This window comes from Lycorma delicatula, chromosome 2 (genome assembly GCF_047948215.1).
Source record: "Lycorma delicatula isolate Av1 chromosome 2, ASM4794821v1, whole genome shotgun sequence".
NCBI classification, from domain to species: Eukaryota; Metazoa; Arthropoda; class Insecta; order Hemiptera; family Fulgoridae; genus Lycorma; species Lycorma delicatula.
Window position 1 is genome coordinate 199923083 of NC_134456.1, and position 20611 is coordinate 199943693.

Consider the following 20611-nt stretch of genomic DNA (forward strand, 5'->3'; position numbering starts at 1 on the left):
TCACTTCATGTTGTTCTGTATATAAGTAAAATGAAAAGAGCTTTCATCATTTCTTTCGGTTGTTTTAATAATGTATTTATTTAATCAAAGATATAGAAGTTTTTATTTAAACTAAAAGATAATACAAAAAATATTGATTTTTTATTATATACAATAGTTTTTTGTTAGATTTTCCTGGCATACACATTTTTCTGGTTTTTGTGTAATACACTCTTTTTGTATTAGCTATTTCTTATATAGTGTAATACCTTTATTTTTAATATATATATTGTTGATTAAATTTTATCTTTTGTTTTTATTATAAATTACTGATAAATTTAAGGCAGAGTGTAAGGCAGAAAAAAACACTATTAAAAATCTATTATAGACATTGGAACGTGAATTCGGTTTCATTTCAAATTTAGAGAATTTTGAATTACTTCTTGACGCTACAACCAGTATGAGATTTTGCTGCCAAATTGAATAAGTTGCAAATGAATTGTTGAAAACAGTCCTCCAATTGTGAATTGAAAATTAATGTCCCTTGAATGTAATCCTTTGATTATCCCTTAATAATTTATTACTATTATTATTTGTTATATGTGGAATGGTACCCTTGAAAAAATTTTCATTTTTTTTTTAAACATAGTGATGATTTAACAATCCAGGTAAAAAGAGGACTAACCCACCGGGTTGGTCTAGTGGTGAACGCGTCTTCCCAAATCAGCTGATTTGGAAGTCGAGAGTTCCAGCGTTCAAGTCCTAGTAAAGCCAGTTATTTTTACACGGATTTGAATACTAAATCGTGGATACCGGTGTTATTTAGTGGTTGGGTTTCAAGATTACTTTCGATTTATAAATTTATTTATAGTGAAAAACACAAACTCCAATTAAGCCTACATTTTGTGAAATTTTGCCGTCATTTTTAAAAAAGTAATACGTATTAGTAATTGTTTATTTTTATGGTTATCCAAAGGAAAATCTTTTTCTGAAAAATGAAGAATTTATAGATATGTTAATGATATATATGTATACAGTATATTTATATCAGCTTTATGATACAGTTTTTATATGTCTATAATAACTTTTTATTTAAAGGTTTTAATTACAGAAACTTTATATTTATAAAGGTTTATTGTACATTTAGCTCATTAAATGTATATATTTTATTTTTAAGGCATTAACCAGTTTGTAATCAAATTTTCATGTATTTTTAATGACGAATTAAAAGTATTTTATTGTACGTTCATAATAAAATCCATTATATCAGGTAAAATCTTCATTGTATGCATATACAATTTTTTTTTGCCGTCTACTCATTAGAGATATTGCGTATTTAATGCGCTATTTCATTACAAAGGGTTTCATTAATTTGTTGTACAATATCTGATCCAATCTTTCTTATTACTCTGTTATTTATGTATCTGAGGTACAAACGGCAATAGTCAGAGTTACTTTTTCTAAGGGTTTTGTTTATTCTACAATCATTCTCTTTGGTAAGAGTGAAAGAGTCACTTTAAGGGTTAAATATCCGCTGAATTTTCTTGGGCCGGCTTAGCCATATATCACAATATATTTGACTCAGTATAGAAGACAACAAGAAAATAATTTTGTTCCACTTTCCCTAGTAAGACAAGCTTCCGAAGCTTGTTACTCCTGGGAGTGGCAGCGATATTTAAGGAGGAGGAGTGATCGGTATTTAATGTTAAGTCGCCTATAACCATTAGATTTTGGCACTTACGTAATAAGCATATGAAATTCTTTTAAAAGTCTTAAAATAACGTATTCCAAAAAATTAATAAAACTTACAGTGAAAAAAAATAAAATAAAAAGTTAATCTATTATCTTAACTTGTCAAACATTCGCAAGTATATTCCTTCTTTAAAGATTTTTGTATAGATATATCAACATGAATGATGTGTGTGTTTCAATTAACAGGTTAATGAAGTGGAAACAACATGTATGTTAGTTAGAACCATCTGTTGTAAAGGATAGAACACAAATAGGGGTTGGTAATATGAGTCAAAATATGTTTTGGATTGCGTGCAACTTACTGATAGAGAGAAGGTGGTTTAGGAAGAGGTATGACAACGAGCAACGGGGGTATGAGTAATGGTAGAAACAACGCGGCCAAGAAATTCCCATTATTCATTGCTCACCATATATTGGCTTCGAATTCATTAAAACCTTCCAAACCTAACAACACAATCAAAGAAAGTAAAACAAATGGAATCGTTTTAAACAAACGCTACCTACTCTTTCGAACGTCTAGGAACTGCTTTCTCTTTTTAATGTATAGTCCACTTAATGCACTGTGTATATAGTTTTGACAAAATAAAATATTTATTCCTTTGTTTAATTTTGCCTCAGTGAATTATACCCATTAATTACTAAACAAATATTCACAGCTTTAGCTTATCAGAAGGAAATACTGTACAACCTTTTTTTGCATTAATCAAACATAAAAGTTTTAATTTATTTTTCTTGAAATACAACTTAAAAAATAATTTACTTCTTTTACCACTCATCAGAATGATTTTAAACTGAGAATAAAAATTATACATATAAAAAATATGTATAAACATCCACGAGTGGATTAAAATGATTGTCCATACAATGTCACCCAATAAAATATATTTTTGGAATCTTTTCTCCCAGTTTTAACTAGTTCATAAAAAAAATTTAACTTATTTTTACATTAAGAAAGTCAAAAACTGAATGAAAAGGAATGAAGGCCCGACATATATCAAAACCTTAAACATTTTTTTAAATAACAATTGTAACTGGATGTTTAAGAAATAATTATGTTGAAAATTTCAATAGTTTTATTCAAAATATACAAGTATCAATTTTTAGAAAAGCTTATTTTGTAATACTCAGCCACTAAAAAACTCGATTATTATTCTTTAATAAATTTCTTAAACAGGGTTTCCGCTGATATATTTTTAAAAAATAGTAAAAAAAAAATTTTTTTAACCACTTTAGCAGAACAAATAGATGTATTTTCGGGTAATAAGATCTTTCGGGTTTTTCAAACATCATCAGGAGATGAAAAATATTATAAGTGAAAAAATTAAAATGACAATAATCATGAGTGTTTGAATATCAACAGTATACTCAAATTTAATAATGATTAATTTTAATCCGAGTATAATGTTAATTAATTCCGATTAATTAATCCCGAGTATAGTGTTGACATTAAAACAGTCATAATTGTATTCTCATTTTAATTTTTTGATTTATTATATTTTAAATCTCCTGATGATGGTTTGAAAAACAGAATGATCTTGAGAAAATACATCTTTTTTTGCTGGTAGGGTGATTAAAAAGAATTAATTATTTTTTATTATTATTTTTTAAATAAGTACTAATTTTAAAATAACGAAATTAATTGATCTAAAATAAATCCACATTCAATCACATCATTAGGAATAAGTATATAAAGTTTCTATGTTTAACGTTTACTGGTTCGTGGAAAATTTGGATTGCAATTGAAATTAAAATTCTAAGTTTTTTTTCAAGTGGTACTTTGTGTTCTTATATGGTATTATTAACACTAATAATTAAAGCGACCTACTGATCTATTGATCTATATAGATCTACTGATCTATTGAGGTAAAAGGTAATACAAAAATTGTTCAAATCAGTAATAATAATCATAATAGTAATAGGATGAAATTTAATTCATTTTTTATGGAAGAGAAGAATGAAGAGTTAGTGACAGTGGTACAGTGGTTTAGGAGATGTCTGCAACTGATACACGAGACTAATGGCGTAAAGTTTTAGCGTCCTAGTGACAGTGACATTAACCCACCGGGTTGGTCTTGTGGTTAACGCGTCTTCCCAAATCAGCTGATTTGCAAGTCGAGAGTTACAATGTTCAAGTCCTAGTAAAGCTAGTTATTTTTACACAGATTTGAATACTAGATCGTGGATACCAGTGTTCTTTGGTGGTTGGGTTTCAATTAACCACACATCTCAGGAATGGTCGAACTGAGAATGTACAAGACTACACTTCATTTACACTCATACATATCATCCTCATTCATCCTCTGAAGAATTATCTAAACGGTAGTTACCGGATGCTAAACAGGAAAAAGAAAGAAAGTGACAGTGACATTACAATATAATTATCATGAGATATCTTTATATACTAATTTTTTTTGGAATTGTACGTTTTAACTTAGCTCAAGCTAAACGATTATCAGATAATTTCGATATCGGAAGTAATGTAAAGGAATTAGAAGGATCCGTTAATCAGGAGAGAAACGAAACTTGAATATTTGAGTGTGCGTCTTTCAAAGAAGTGAGAAATAAAACTTAATTACTATCGAATAAACTGAAAATATCAATTATTAATGACAATCTCAATCTTAATTATACCAATCTAATGAAACTAACTGATCAGTTATGACGAGGAACTATTTCTACTTAAAAACAAAAACAGTCAGCGGCAGAAGTATGAATCTCATCAATACCTGAAGTGACGGTGTGCTCATGCTAGTATTGTGATGTGATAGTTTTATTTATTTATGGCTACTTACAAAGAAGTACGGAACAACTGATAGATGTAAAGAAAGATAATAAAATGAACAAAAAAAAACCGATAGTTAAAACAAAAGTAAAATGACAATCTTTGACGTGATATGAAGAATTATTTATTAAAAAATTCGTCGTAAATGTTAATGTAACTACTATACATATACAATATAAAATAATTTTTTTATGCAGTGTGGTAATGGAGTTTGTAAATTTTTACTTCGTCTTAGTGTGAGTAATCAATTTTTTTTTTATTCTTTTTAAACAAGTAAGAAATTAGTGCATGTGTGGCGGCAACCCACCGGGTTGGTCTAGCGGTGAACTCGGCATCGCAAATCATCTGATTTAGAAGTCCAGAGTTCTAAGGTTCAAATCCTAGTAAAGGCAGTTAATTTTATAGGATTTGAATACTACATCGTGGGTACCGATGTTCTTTGGCGATTGGATTTCAACCAATCACACAACTCAGGAATGGTCGACCTGAGACTGTACAAGACAACACTTTATTTACATTCATTCATATCATCTTCTGAAGTAATACATTACGGTGGTTCCGAATGCTAAACAGACAAAAAAAAATGTACCGGAAAAAAATTATCAGTAAAATTTTGTACGCTGGGTGTCGGGAACCGATAAAACAAATAGAGCCGTTTAACTCCAGTTGGACGAAATATGTTTCTTTTGATTACGCTATCCCCCAGCTTATATCATGTAGAGAGGTAATAAAATCTACTAGTCCATTTCCCACGGCTAGATTTGTTGCTACGTGCAAATTAAGTTTTCTTGTCTTCGACCGTAACTTCACGTCTCTTGATTAATCGATATCAGGATAACCACAGGCCTATAACAAAAAAAATGGGTTGTGTAGTAAAATAATTGCTAGAAGTTTAGAAAGAAACAGTCCTAGTAACATTAAGAAAAGTGGAATAAAGAACTCTTCTTAACTACATGTATCGATAAAGTAATCTTTGTTGAGATGTACTTTAAAAGAAAACGTAGAGGCAAGTCGCAAAAGTTAAAGAAGCAGGATCAAAAATGTAATAGTGTGAAAAGAAAAAACATTTAGGATAAATAAAAAAAATACTAATATCTTACTAATATTAAGATAATAATATTTTTATATTAGAAATATTATGGAGAAAGTTAGAACTTGCACAAAAACCTTTAATATTACAAAAAAAAATTGTAGAAGCTAAACCAAAACCATAATTATTTTCATCACTTAAATTTTCCTTGTGTAGATGTAAAAGTTAAATTAACAAGTTAAAAGTAAGGTGAATTTATAAAGCAGATAAAAGTTTGCGGGGTGTATAATAATTTTGGTATTAACAAGAATTGGAACTTGTAAAGAATATAATTTAAAGCCAAGATAGATCAGTACTAATTACATAGTGTAGAATTAGTTGTAGTTCGTGAAAACTCGGAATACATTTTAAAAACTGATCTATCTTTTACATTCATGTAATTAAAATAAGATAACAACAATTATATTAAGCAGAATGAAAAACATATACGTATTTTTAAGCTATCAACACAAACGTTATCTATTTTTATTACGTGCATTCTGTTCGCTGAACTGATTATTGGCTTGATAATAAATTAGATTGCATCACATCACATCACAGTGAAGTGAACTACTAAGCGGAGGTGGCGATATGTTTATATATATATATATATATATATATATATATATATATGACAGGAGTTGCACGGAGGGTAACTGCGTAGCGAGTAATAATGATAACTACTGGGATTGGATGAGAGAGAAACCCGTCCGACAAGACAAACGAGTCCGCATGCGTGAGTGTCTGTGTGTTACAGATGACTTCGGTCAGAACCACTCTTCATAACCGGTACCTCCTTCATCTCATCAGTTTATTCTTTTACTTTTTTTTAGTCGTGAAGTAATATATTCTTTTCTTTAATCACACAGATCGTCCTAATACATTCCAATCGATAATCAAATTTAGTCTAAGAAGTCTTAAATAATTAGTTAACATGATTATTTTCTTAGAGACTTTCTCACAATAGAATAAATTGTACTGCATAATAATAGAAAACAATATAATTAAAATCTTATTCCTACCTTTTAAAATAAACCGCTAAAATTACTTTGCTCATCATTTCACTGTATTTTTTTTTTTTAAATTTACACTCAAATATCAGAAAATATATTCCCACGGTTTTTAAATAGTACTAACAAATTACAGAAATTCGACAAAAAAAAGAAGAAATCCTTCCATTAACTTAACTTTACTGTATAATATATAAACTTTACTGTTGATTACAATTTCAGTTAATGCTCCAGAACTGTAATTATAGCTGCAGCTAAGTAGTTTGTTGTACATGTGCCATCTGTATGTTTCAAGTTTCATGTGTGGTTGTACTTTAGGAAGTGTTTATCTGATAATATTGATTAGTTGGAAAACTGTAATGATATTTTGACATGACTGTTCGTTTAAATTTTGAAGGATCTCAATAAGAAAAAGCCGGCTAGGAGGTTTCTTTAATATTAAAATTTGAAAAACAAATCAAAAAGATTAAAGTATTAAATATTCAACGACTTATCTTCTATATATAGAAAATTTCTGCCAAAGCTTTCGAGTAAAAAGCCTCACTATTTTGAGTAGTTTGATATTTAATAATTTTAATGTTTCTTCACGTTTATTAATGCACTTCAACAAAAAAAATACAGAAAGGGTAGTTTAAATTTAAATCAAATCACTTAAAATTTTTGTGATAGGAACTTATTGAGTTCCTTTCATTGTAACCAGTTATGCAATACTTTAGTAGTAGAAAGATAGAATTTCTTATTCTTTTTAATTCTCTACAGAAAACTTTCCCAGAGACAACTTTTTGAAGAACAACTTGCTTAAGCCTAAAGCTCGCCGATGGATTTCGTGATAGCTTGATATTTTTCAACATTTTACCAATATTTTGATATTCGTTTGTTGAACAGTAATTTCGAACGGCTAAATAACTTTCTGAAATAGCTCTTAAAACTTAACGAATATAGAGTGCATACCCTTCAGTTGGGTAACCGACACAGTAATTTATAGTAAGCTCTGTATCTAGTATCTGGATGATTCTTAAATTTCTGATGATTTTATTCTTTCAACCATCTGACAATTCGTATATCAATGATTGTTTTCTACTATTTGCAGTAAGGATGGTGTTGGTCTGACACTGCTGAGGATCACTAGTCCTGTGAGGCTAGCGAATCCTTGCTACGATTGGAAAAGGGGTTGTCTGTTGTTAGATGTTACTACTTGTTCGATGGTTGCAAAATGTAAACTAATGCCTGAAGTGTCGAGTAAAGTCGGACCTCCTCTACAATTAAAAAAAAAATCAGTTTTATTATTCTTTCAAATGCATTCTTTTTACATCTTTTAATTTTATTTAAAATAACTCACCCAACAGTAACTGCACCTATGATAAAAATCTGATGTGGACACCATATGACTTCCTTGTACGCCTATTAAATTATATATACACATTTTTTAAAATTAAAAGTACATAAAATACTATTTTATTAATAACTTCTGATATTTTTTTATTTTTTTTATTGTTATTATTGAATTGTTATTAATTGCAATTTTTTTTTACAATCAGAAGGTAATAATTATTAATAAATCAACATATTTAAATAAAACAAAAAAAAGGTAAAAAAAGGAGATGAAGTCGGATTTGAACCATGTGCTTTCCAATTATAAGATCTAAATATTTCATTAATTAGAATTTTATTTCGCTATAACTCTGGAGCCAGTGAAAATAAGTGCCACTTATGCTACATCGTTAAAAAGCTCTCAATGAGGGCTTATTACTGTAGTTAATAAAAAGTCCAAAATCCAATTTTTTGGGATTTTGGGCTTTTTTGGATCCTTTTGATCCAGTTGATTGCAATCAAAAGAGGAGGTCCACAACTAGATGTTACAACAAACCTAAATCCAAAATTTCAACATCCTACAGCTAATCGTTTTTGAGTTATGCATACAGTAACGCCAAAAATAGTTAAAATTGGATTCAGGGATGGTCAAAATGGATATTTCCGTTGAAATCTGAAAACGATATTTTTCACACAATAACACATCAACACACAATATCACAATAACTCTTTACTTCGTACAAGTAAATAAAAAAAACTGTTCCGAAAAAATTATAATTCTTAAGACGTGTTTCTTGATAAATATAAGTTTAATACAGAGAATCGATGTAAAGAGAGACTGCTATCGAACGTGAGAAATGCGAAATGAAAGAATAATTTTTTTTTCACCTTAAATTTTTAACTAATTATCTTAAACATTCATGAAAAAATACTTTGAATAATAAGGTGAAATTGAGCTGAACATTATAATTACTCTATAAAAAACTCAGTAGAAAGCAATGGTAGAGACAATAAAGTCTTTAGAAAGATGAAAGGAAAATGATATCTTTCTATCATCTATATAAAAAATGGAATAGATGAAACAATATTATTATTTAAAATATTGTCAGGGAAAAACTTAAAATGTATTTACTAGAGGAATCACTGAAATCGATCTATGCTATGAAAAATAAGTTTTAAATAGATTAAAGTAAATTAACATATTGGGTCGAATAACTGCGTTTGCGTCTTTTTTGTTGAAGTCGTTAAATAAAACTTGTATTATGTCAAGGTCTGCAGGTCACCACTGTACAAAAAGTTAAAGAGGGACGAGATTTATTTAAAACAACTTACAAAGAATTCTATTTAGAATAACTTGCAGTAAATAAAGGTAAAAAAACAAAAAAAAAAACTAATGAAACAATATTTTTAATTTTTATTAGAAATTAACAATGAATTTGTGTTCGTACTTGCTGAATACTACTCACTCACACACTCCTCATATCTTTTGTAGTCCTAAGGCTAAGATCTATGCTCAATAATGAAGCTTTACAAGAAATATAATTTATAGTAGGGTTATAAACCTTCCTTAGTGGGTCTAACCTCCACCAAAAGGTAGTTAGGCTTTAAATTGGTATGCTCTTCAGTCAGATTTCAAAATATGAAAACCAAATTTAATAAACTTCTTCAGTAATTTCCCACAAAGTTAAACCGCAGACATTAAATCATGTAGACGAAAACTGCCTGTTTTACCCTACTAGACTACTTAACATTAAAATCGGACAAAATTTTTTCCAGATATTTTTACAAATAAAATTGAACAAATTCTTAAAATAATAATACATTGTAACGAAGTACGAATATTTTGAGAGTATTCAAATAAAACAAACGAGAAGAACCTTTTACACTCGCTTGTATGCTAGAAACCCCATTCGACCTTTTTGATAATTCATGTTAATTCACTGCAATATATTATATTTTACAACGTTTTAGTTTCAATAGTCATGCAAATTAACTTTACTTTAGTTCCTTCAAATAAATGCAGACCAACCAGGAAGTTTCATCAAAGTACCTCCGTACATATAAGCATAATAATTTTATTACTGAAGTAAGTTTAAACTGCAGACTAGTTAACAGGTATATCATCTGAACCCAAATATAATCAAATAGTGTATGCAGATATATTTATATATGTGCTTACAAAGGTGAGGGTATACACATCAACTATCCAACACATACATAAACTCGTATGCGCAAATGCGCATACGTAGTAACGGTTATTTACCTACTTACATTGAAACAACACCGATGGCTTAAACCTACGTAACTTAGTTAAGTTTAGGCCAAAACTTTGTCATTGCGTTAAGGTTATTATAGAATAAATTAGATGCCCGTCACAAAACCCATTCTATTAGACCTGTACTCATAATTTGACTAAAGTTTAATTATCTTATAAAATAAGTCGTATAACTTCGGCACCTATTTTTAATATTCTTTAAAATAATTTTTGATCTAACACTGTAACGGTTTAATGCTGAATTAATTTAACATTAAATTACATTAATTTATAATGTAAATTATAATGATAGACTGTTGATAACAGGCCGTAGATTATTAATAACAAATTATATAATTCACTATATATAATGTAATTATAATAATTATAAATTACATAATTAATGATAATAATTAAGGAAATTTAATATTAATTACACCATTAGTTACGGTTAGAACTGTAATACTAGTTAGAGTACTAATTACGGTAAATAGAAATAACTTTTATAAATGTGGCACAATACTTCTTTTAAAATAAAACTGATTTCACAGCAAGTAAAAATTAAATTAAAACAGCACATCTAGCTTAATAGCTTAATAACCTTAATAACTCACATATGCAATCAATGCATGTCGCTATTTGTATGCAGAACATACGAACTGAAATTTTTAAACAACTAGTAACCTCTTTTTTTATTCCAGAGGTATTATTTAATAATTATTTGTTCATCTTTCCTGCTATTAACAAGGAGATCCACTCGGTTGGGAGCCCCTTACTAACAATTTTGATACAAAAAAACTGCTGCAAAAAAATTATTTTCTTCCATTTATTACTCCGTATTAAAGAAGTCTTGATCAATTGAGAAAGACTTAGTCTTCTCAAAGAAAACTCTTGTCTGTACCTACACAGGTAAGTGAAATAATCTAATCAAAGTCTTCATAAAAGATGGAGAAATAGAACAAATAGAATAACATATATAAATCGGAACCATGTTAATCAGAATATTGCAAAAGTGAAAACAAATTAAAAACAATAATAGCAACGGTTACGGAAACATTAATCAGAAAGAAATTTTGAAGAATTGTTCATGAAAGAATTATATTTGGATTGTATATCTGTATACAGATGTGAAACATGGTCATTAAGGAAAAAGAAAAGAAAGGATGGAGGAATATGTAAAATGGGTATAGAGGAAATTGAAAAAAGATTAAACGGATTACATGAAAAATTAGGAAATAACGAAAAAGGTTAACGAGAATAGAAGCTTAATCGAACAATTAAAATTTGGAAATCTAACTGGCTGGAACAATCGATGAGAAGAACTGATAAAAACATTGCTAGAATGATTAGAAGAGGTGTAAGGAAGAGAAGCCGCGTAGGAGTAAACATTTAGATGATCCAAAAGAAAATAGAAACACCCAAGATCTTAATTTTTATGTTTAGCAGGGATGGAGAATGGAGACGGTCATGACGTAAGGGACGTGCCTCACGGCAAATAACAAAACGATCTTGATGACACTAAATGTATCTAAAATTAGCTGAAACTAATGTCTAAGTTTTCTAGGAGTTCTATAACTAATATTGTAGGGGTAATTTTACGATTAACAAGTAAGTTGCATAGAGAATATTTATTGATTAGTAATATTTGTATCTTCAAATTTCACTTCATAAAGGTATAATATTGTAACACGGACCTGAGTAACGGATTACTGCCAGTTAAGAAGAAAGTAGTAGCAAATAAAATAATGGGAGGAATCCAGAAATGGGCTAAAAGAAATCCTTTTAGTAAAGGTCACAGGTCCTTCTAACAATCGTTCTTTGTAATTCTGCCCACTGACACGCCAAAACAGATGTTCTGTGAGAAGAGTTACCGATCCCAGGTTAGGAATGCATGGGAATGAAAGGGCTCAGTCAATCGTTTTCACGTTCAACTGGAGTCTGCTTCTGCAGGTAAAGAGGAGAGGAATATAAATACTCCAGAAAAGACCAGTTGAAATCAGTTCTGCGAGAAAGTTCTAAGCGAGAAGTTATCATGCGAGTTTGAAGCAAGAGTATTTTGCGTAGAGGTCAGTGAAGGAGCGAATTTCTAGTTCAAGTTCGACGCGATTAAGATGACTTTGCGAGTAATTCCAGTAGATGAAAACAAGAAGTGGTTCAGTGAGATAGACTGTAAGTGAGAGAGATAATGTAATAAATTTCATTCATAAACTGTTAGGAAAGCTTTTTTGTGAATAACAAACGTATTTGCAGTAAAAGAACTTTATACTTGTCTTACCTATTGTACTATTGTTGTTGGTCATGCTAATGTATTTTGTCAATGGGACTGAAATCTGCTTTTCAGTATTTAATTACCTGCAAATAAATCCTGACGATTACTTTAAATTGTGTTTTATACGTAATCACCGTTTATTATTATTGTTATTGTGATTAGTATGGTTATTATTTTATTATTACGAGTTATTATTGTCGTTTATTATTCTTATTGTCATTGTTATGTTTGACATATTTTATCTACGTTCTTAAACTAATAAACTAATAAATTTTATTTATGCAAACATTTTCAGTCTTCATGTCTTTCAACATCCTGATCGAGCCGCGAACACGCGACAGTATTTTTGGCACCTCTAAATCCTGTCATTGAAAGTGTTGGTGAATATGAATTTTGTTTTAAACTGTATAATTAGTGATTTACGTAAAAAAAAATTAAAATTTTACTAAGAGTGATGAGGAGACAGAAGTAATCCTGTATTCGTTATAAAAATGGTTAACCAGTCTTTATTGTAGACATGTAGGATGATAAACTTCTACATACCATATCTCATTATCTACTTACATATTTGTGTCCGTACTTGCCAAATTTCTCTAATAAATGAATAAGAGGCCTTATTTAATCATTTTTGATCATATTCTATTATTAGAATAAGACCACGGCTAGATTAGATTAAGGCCTTATTTGCTCCTAAGAAATATCTTCTTAATTATTTTTCTGTTAAAAAAATAGTCATTGGGAACGAAATTGAAATATTTTAACGATTTATTTTTTACACTATGAATTACCCAGGAGCATATACGAGTAAGTCAGTTGTTATTTTTACTGTTGGGACTGAAAAAAAGGGTCTTTAAACGCAATTAAAACAGAATATTATTGATTTTTTGCGTGTAGGTTAGAAAGGGGCTGAAGTAGAAGCGTCATCTGGTCGGTTAGATGTTTTAAACAAAGACACAGTATCACTAAAATCAGTTTACTAAGGGGGAGAAAGATGCTGAGTGGAATATGGGTGTTATTTATGATCTGTCAAAACTGATTGTAATAGTAAACTTCAAACCGATCAAATCTTCGTTGTAGATGCGACCGGTGATTCACAAAAAATTTAGAATTTGTAACTGAACTCAATCATCAGTGCGAAATTGAGTAAAGAATTAAAAATCAAATTTTCAAACGCTGTAGGGACCTATAAACTTCTTATTAAGGTTGATTTTTATCGGGAAAACAAAAGAGCCTTTTTTTTATCCAGGGATAGAAAGAAGTAAGTTAATCGTATATTATTTAAATCAGAAAAAGGGCATGTAAAGAAAATAGGGTTTTTGTGGTTTGTTTTACAAAAATAATCCATGAATTTCAGGTACTAAACCATTTAATAGTAGAAGGAAGATTAAAGAAAAACAAACCAACATACTTGGCGTTTATAGACCTAGAAAAGGCATTCGATAACGTAGACTGGAATAAAATGTTCAGCATTTAAAAAAAATTAGGGTTCAAATACAGAGATAGAAGAACAATTGCTAACATGTACACGAACCAAACAGCAACAGTAACAATTGAAGAACATAAGAAAGAAGCCGTAATAAGAAAGGGAGTCCGACAAGGATATTCCCTATCTCCGTTACTTTTTAATCTTAACATGGAACTAGCAGTTAATGATGTTAAAGAACAATTTAGATTCGGAGTAACAGTACAAGGTGAAAAGATAAAGATGCTACGATTTGCTGATGATATAGTAATTCTAGCCGAGAGTAAAAAGGATTTAGAATAAACAATGAACGGCATAGATGAAGTCCTACGCAAGAACTATCGCATGAAAATAAACAAGAACAAAACAAAAGTAATGAAATATAGTAGAAATAACAAAGATGGACCACTGAATGTGAAAATAGGAGGAGAAAAGATTATGGAGGTAGAAGAATTTTGTTATTTGGGAAGTAGAATTACTAAAGATAGACGAAGCAGGAGCGATATAAAATGCCGAATAGCACAAGCTAAACGAGCCTTCAGTAAGAAATATAATTTGTTTACATCAAAAATTAATTTAAATGTCAGGAAAAGATTTTTGAAAGTGTATGTTTGGTGTGTCGCTTTATATGGAAGTGAAACTTGGACAATCGGTGTATCTGAGAAGAAAAGATTAGAAGCTTTTGAAATGTGGTGCTGTAGGAGAATGTTAAAAATCAGATGGGTGGATAAAGTGACAAATGAAGAGGTATTGCGGCAAATAGATGAAGAAAGAAGCATTTGGATAAATATAGTTAAAAGAAGAGACAGACTTATAGGCCACATACTAAGGCATCCTGGAATAGTCGCTTTAATATTGGAAGGACAGGTAGAAGGGAAAAATTGTGTAGGCAGGCCACGTTTGGAATATGTAAAACAAATTGTTAGGGATGTAGGATGTAGAGGGTATACTGAAATGAAACGACTAGCAATAGATAGGGAATCTTAGAGAGCTGCATCAAACCAGTCAAATGACTGAAGACAAAAAAAAAAACTATGTAAAAAGTAAATTTTCGAAAACGTTTTTCCTTTCAGGTAACATATTATTTCGTCAATATAAGTAATATACCATCCAGCAGAGAACTACTAGGAATTATTTACTGCGTAACGGAACTGCTTGAATATAAATATTAAACCATGTATTGATTGATTATCTATTAAACGATTTTAGATACAGAAACTTATAAAAATAGAAAAACTCTTTAATTATTAATTTTTAATAATGATTTTTTTTTTGTTTTTTTTCCCTACTCCCTCGGGCCGGTTATCCAATTAAGTATACGCAGCCCGAGGAAGTGTCCTTTTACTCAAAGGAGGCCTCCCCACCCACCGACTGTATGTCCGGCACGGTAGGTCAGCCCCCCCAGTCGGATCTTTTCTTTTTGTTTTCTTTACATTGCCTGCCTCAAATCCCCAGGGCAGGAACCGAGTCCGACTATGCCGTCCCCAGCCCCAGCCCCGGGAACCGGGTCTCGGTCTTTTGGTGTTGCCTGCCTGTAACCCCGCAGAAGGTAGGCCAGGCCCGACTATGTCGTTCCCAGCCACAAACTACGAAGCCGGGTCTCGGTCTTTACATTCCCAGTCCGATCTCGTAACGCCTACTCGCGGTCGTAGGTTTCATAAAGAGACAATACTCATGAATATCCTAGTTCTACAATTGCTTCAGTCTTTATTAGTACCCCATACGTCTTTCAGTATCATTTTTCTCTTTTAAAACTAAAAAGGAGAATTTTTCAAAATTATTCCAATTTTGTCTAGAACTCAATATGAAGCTAATTGGTTCCTCGGGTGTGAGATTCTGTATTCCCGTGCGAAACCGATGTGTTGTCCATTTATCGCATTCTGATATTGTATGCTCAGCTGTGTCATCGCGTTCACAGTACCGACAACGTGGAGAGCTTCTTTTACCAAAGCGGAATAAATATTGCTCGAAATTTCCATGTCCAGAGAACATCTGAGAGACATAGTAGCTGACCTCGCCATGCTTTCGTTTGACCCATTGGCTAATGTCTGAAATCAACCTTTTTGTCCACATAGCCCCCTCATGTTGACTCCATCTACGCTGCCATGCCTGCATAACCACTTCAGAAGCATCATCCCGTTCCATGCCCTGAAAGCGAAGCCAGCGTTCCAAGACCTGGAGTTCTATGGGTTTTGTGGACGCCAGAACGCACGCCGTCTCATAAGATATTGTGTATCCGAACATCACCCCAACTAGAGCCTGTCTATGTAGACTCCTCAATCGTTTAGCATTCCTTTGCGTGAATATGGCTCTATACCAAACAGGTGCAGCATACAATAAAGCCGAGGTGCATGCGGAGACTAAAACCCTACGTTTAGATGATCTTGGGGCATCTCGGCCAGCTAATAGCCTTGTGAGGGCTTGTAGTAATCCTTCGACTCTCTCGCATATATATACTATATGAGCACTAAAGCTTAAGGTTTTATCAATTATCACTCCCAGATATTTAGCCTGATTGACACGTTCAAGCCTATGTTCACCTATCTTAAGTTCAAGATCTCGCAGCCGTCTCCTTCCCGCCAACATAATATATTGACTTTTATCTACTGAAAGTGTTAATCCTTTGTAGTTAGCCAGTTATTTACGGTCTCTAGAGTGTCATTGCTCCTTTGTTCGAGGACATCTTCTGATCTCGCAGAGGTGAATATCGCTAAATCATCAGCATAGGCCACTATTTCCGTCTCTTCAGGTAGCTGTAGTCGTAATACATCATCAATGACCAGTAACCAAAGTAATGGTCCCAGTACTGACCCCTGGGGGACACCACCATGAACTTGGTATCGTATGTTACTATCAAGCGTGCTAACCGTAGTCCATCTTTCAGACAGGTATTCGGAGATCTGTCTCCTAATGTAAGGGCTTATTCGCCTTCTGACTAAAGCCGCCATGATGGAGTCCCACTGGATGGTCCCAAAAGCATTTCTAATGTCGAGCATAACCAGTAAAGGAATCTTCCTGGTGCGCCATGTTCCAGCCTTGACTGTTATAGCCCAGCTAGTTATCTTTTCAATCGCCTGAAGCATCGATTTGCCACGCCTGAACCTATACTGGTTGTTATGAATACCCCCGCCTGTCTCTAACTCAAGCAGTAACCTTTCTGCGATCAATCTCTCAGCCACTTTCCCGATATTGTTTATGAGGCTCAACGGGCGGTAACCAACCACTTCGGCATGAGCAGTCTTCTTGGGCAAGAACACAGTGCGCGACTCCCTCTAACAATTAGGGAAGGTCCTGTTCTGCAAGCAATAACATGCCACATCTGTCATTTCCCAAGGGGCTTTCATCATAAGTCCCTTGAGGATCGCAGCAGGAATACAGTCTGGACCCGGACTCTTTTTGTTCCTGAGTCTAGATACCGCCAAGGTGACTTCATGTTGTGTGAATCGACCTGCATCGCATTCAACCAGCTCCGATAGACCCGATTCAGCCACCGGAAAAAGTGTTCTTAATTGCATACCAGCAGACTCAGCTGTAAGGACAGGCAAACGTCTACTCAGTCTTCCCATGACGATCTGAAAAGGACGTCCCCACGGGTCCGAGTCCAGCTCCAAGCATAACTCCTTCCAACGTGCTCTCTTGCTAGATTTTATTAGGTAATTTAGTAACCGCCTGGCATCAGCAAACATATTTACAGCATGCTCGTACACAGCACCGCCTCTTCTACGGAGTCTAAATTTTCTCCTTCGCCAGTACTGCAGAATCCGTCTTTGGTCCGCAATCTCCGCAGTCCACCAGTAAGCGGGTTGATACCCCCTGATATTTTGGGGAATCCTCGCCATCTCCGTGACTATTAATTCCTGCAGAACAAAAGGCGTAACCTCTCTGCCATCCATGAGCTTGCGAGCAACTTTGTCAACCACTACTTCTACCTGTCTTTTAGACAATCTCAGCGACTTTGATGTTCTCCCGATCACCGATCGTATACCGTCAAAAGAAAATCACGTGGCAAAGTGATCACTACCAGTTTCTGACCTCAAAACTCTCCATTGATAGAGCGAAGGATCCCAACTATTGTCAACCAATTTCAGATCTAATACAGATCTATGACCTCTGGCTTCAAATGTATAAGAGTCGTCATTTAGACAGATCATATCAGTCGCCATCATCATTTCTGTAAAGATTTGCCCTCTTCTGTTAGTATAACTGCTACCAGCAATCGTGGCCTTGCAGTTAAAATCACCCATAACCACGGCTCTTTTCGGTGACTGTAAGATGACCCGTTGTATTTCGTCAATGTAAAGTTCATACTCAGCAATTCCAATATTAGGACTCACGTATCCAGCCACAAGGACAAAATTCGGCAAAATAATCGCTAAAATCCCCTCTCCTCTATGATGCAACTGCCATCCGATCCTATTACTGTAGCTCCTAACTGCTACATCCCCGGCAGTATCGGTGGTCCAAACGTGGCGAGCAGCTTCAATTCTATTAGGCTCAGTTATAACCAATAGATCGACATCGATTTCCATGGCCTTCGCTCCCACTAAGACAAGGGAGAGACGACTCCTGTTGGTGTTTGCAGTAACTTAAGCATTGCCTCTGGAGCCGCACTTCATGCCTCCGGTGCGGTGTGTTTCGCTGCCACCGCTGCCTTCTCTGCAGTCCCTAATTACGTGCCCTTTCTCCCCGCAATTAAAACAGAGGGCAGACCTGTCGGGACCTTTGCAATCTATACTCCTATGCCCAGATGTCCAGCATCTCTGGCACTTGTCATTTTCTGTGCGGATATAAGCACGACAGTGTACCCAGCCTATTTTTATTCTGCTGGCGATCAGTTTAGTGGCAGTTCTATAGTTAGTAATTACAGTGGCATTGCGGGTGTCACGTAAGCATGTCTGATAGATGTAACTCGGAAGGATTCAGAGGAGCCAGCTACCGCAGCAATAGGATCGTTAATTTCTCTTTCCGTAGTGTCGGCATCCAGATATTTTATATGAACGACTGCACGCCGATCCCCTCTTGTCCTCAAATCCACTTCTAACTCGGCGGCTCTGTCTCGAAGGGTGGTAGTGAACTGTGCAGCATTATCTTCACCCTTGATTCTGACTTCCAGCTCATCATTTCTGCATTTCCTAAGGGACAATACTTCCCCGGCCTCATCCTTAGTTACTTTGTTTTTAACAGTTTTAAGTAAATCAGCGAAGGATTTTCCTTGTGCCTTCACTACGACTATTTTGCTACCCTCAACAGGAGGAGTGGCACGTCGTCTGGAGGTCGATCAGGATCTTGTCCGGGTTGTATCGAGCCTCCATTTTTAATGATGTTATGAAAGTTATATATGACATTTTATTATAAATTTGAACTTCTTAATGAAGGTTATTCAAGGTAACGAAATACGTTACGACAGAAGTTCTTAATTAGAGTTTAAGCACACTACACGCATAAGAACTTAAACAACAATAACAAGACTTTCGATTAAAATTAAAAAAAAAATTAATTTTAAAAGTATTGAAAAAATATTAAATGGAATTCTTGTCTTTACATACTGCAAATTGGTAAATCAATAAATAATCAGTAAATAAATAATCTTCATGAATTAAGCTAAGAATTCCATTTAATATTTTTTTCAATACTTTTTAAATTAATTTTATTAAATTCTTCAGTAATTATATCCACGTAGTACATCCGATTTAATGTAAATTACGGAAATAGAATTTAATTGAATTCAACTGATAAGTTATAAAATTTTGGTCAATACCTCATAAATTATGAAAACAACCATTAACTGGTAAATGCTAAGCACTGACATGTAACAACAGTAATAGTTTGAAATATAATTTAAATTGCAAACAGGAAGATTGCAAATCAGGTGCTCTACGGAGTGAGTTGTCCTGTCGTGGAGAAGGAAAGGGAATTCATTCTCTTAAAAAGCAAGAAGGAACCGTAGGAAGAGAAAGAATAGTAAGGATCTGAGTGGAAGAGTAAGAAAATCCATAAGAGAGGTAAAGGAGAATAAGTTGATAGTTGGAAAAAATATTCCTTCTTCAGTTCACTTATACCCTCTTTCTCTCATGAATAATTAAACCTTCAGATACAGTAGAGATATTTCCCCTAACGCTCTAACACTTCTTCCGTTTTGTCTGACCCTCCTTACCGATAGGAATCGGTAACGGGTATTCCCAAAACAACTGAATGTTTTATTATTTGTTTATTATTATCAAGTTGTACTATTATGTATTATAAACATCTAAACTCGTACTCAGAAATATATTTTTAAAACAACAAAAATTTATTTAAAAAAAGGATCTTTTAAGTAATTTCTAACATTTTTATTATAGAAAATAATATTTAATCTTATAAAACTGATAAATTAGATTAAGATTTTATAACAAAATAAAAATTAGGATTTTTTTATAATTTTCATAGAATTAATTAAAATAGAAAATAAATTGTTGTTTTTATTTAGAAATAAGATTACTTTAAAAAAAAAAATCCGAATGGTGTTTTATTATTATTTATAGAAAAATTAAAAATGCGCAATTTTTTTCTGAAATGCAAGATGGTACTTGGAAGGTACATTGGTAAGTCCACAGGTCAAACGTCTAAGGAAGGAAAAGTTTTCAGAAAATTTATGAACGCTGAAAAAAAGATTACATGATGGAATTTTATAATCAGATAGAAAACGCATTTGAAAACCTACATGATGACAGAAACTGATCAAGC

At 32.7% G+C, this 20611-nt stretch overlaps 1 protein-coding gene across 1 annotated transcript; it reads right to left on the reverse strand.

Moving 5' to 3' along the window:
- Positions 1-17886: 17886 nt before the first annotated feature.
- On the reverse strand, positions 17887-18417 carry LOC142320032 (uncharacterized). The gene has a single exon (XM_075357711.1). The coding sequence runs from the start codon at positions 18415-18417 to the stop codon at positions 17887-17889; it is 531 nt and encodes a 176-aa protein (XP_075213826.1).
- Positions 18418-20611: the final 2194 nt, after the last annotated feature.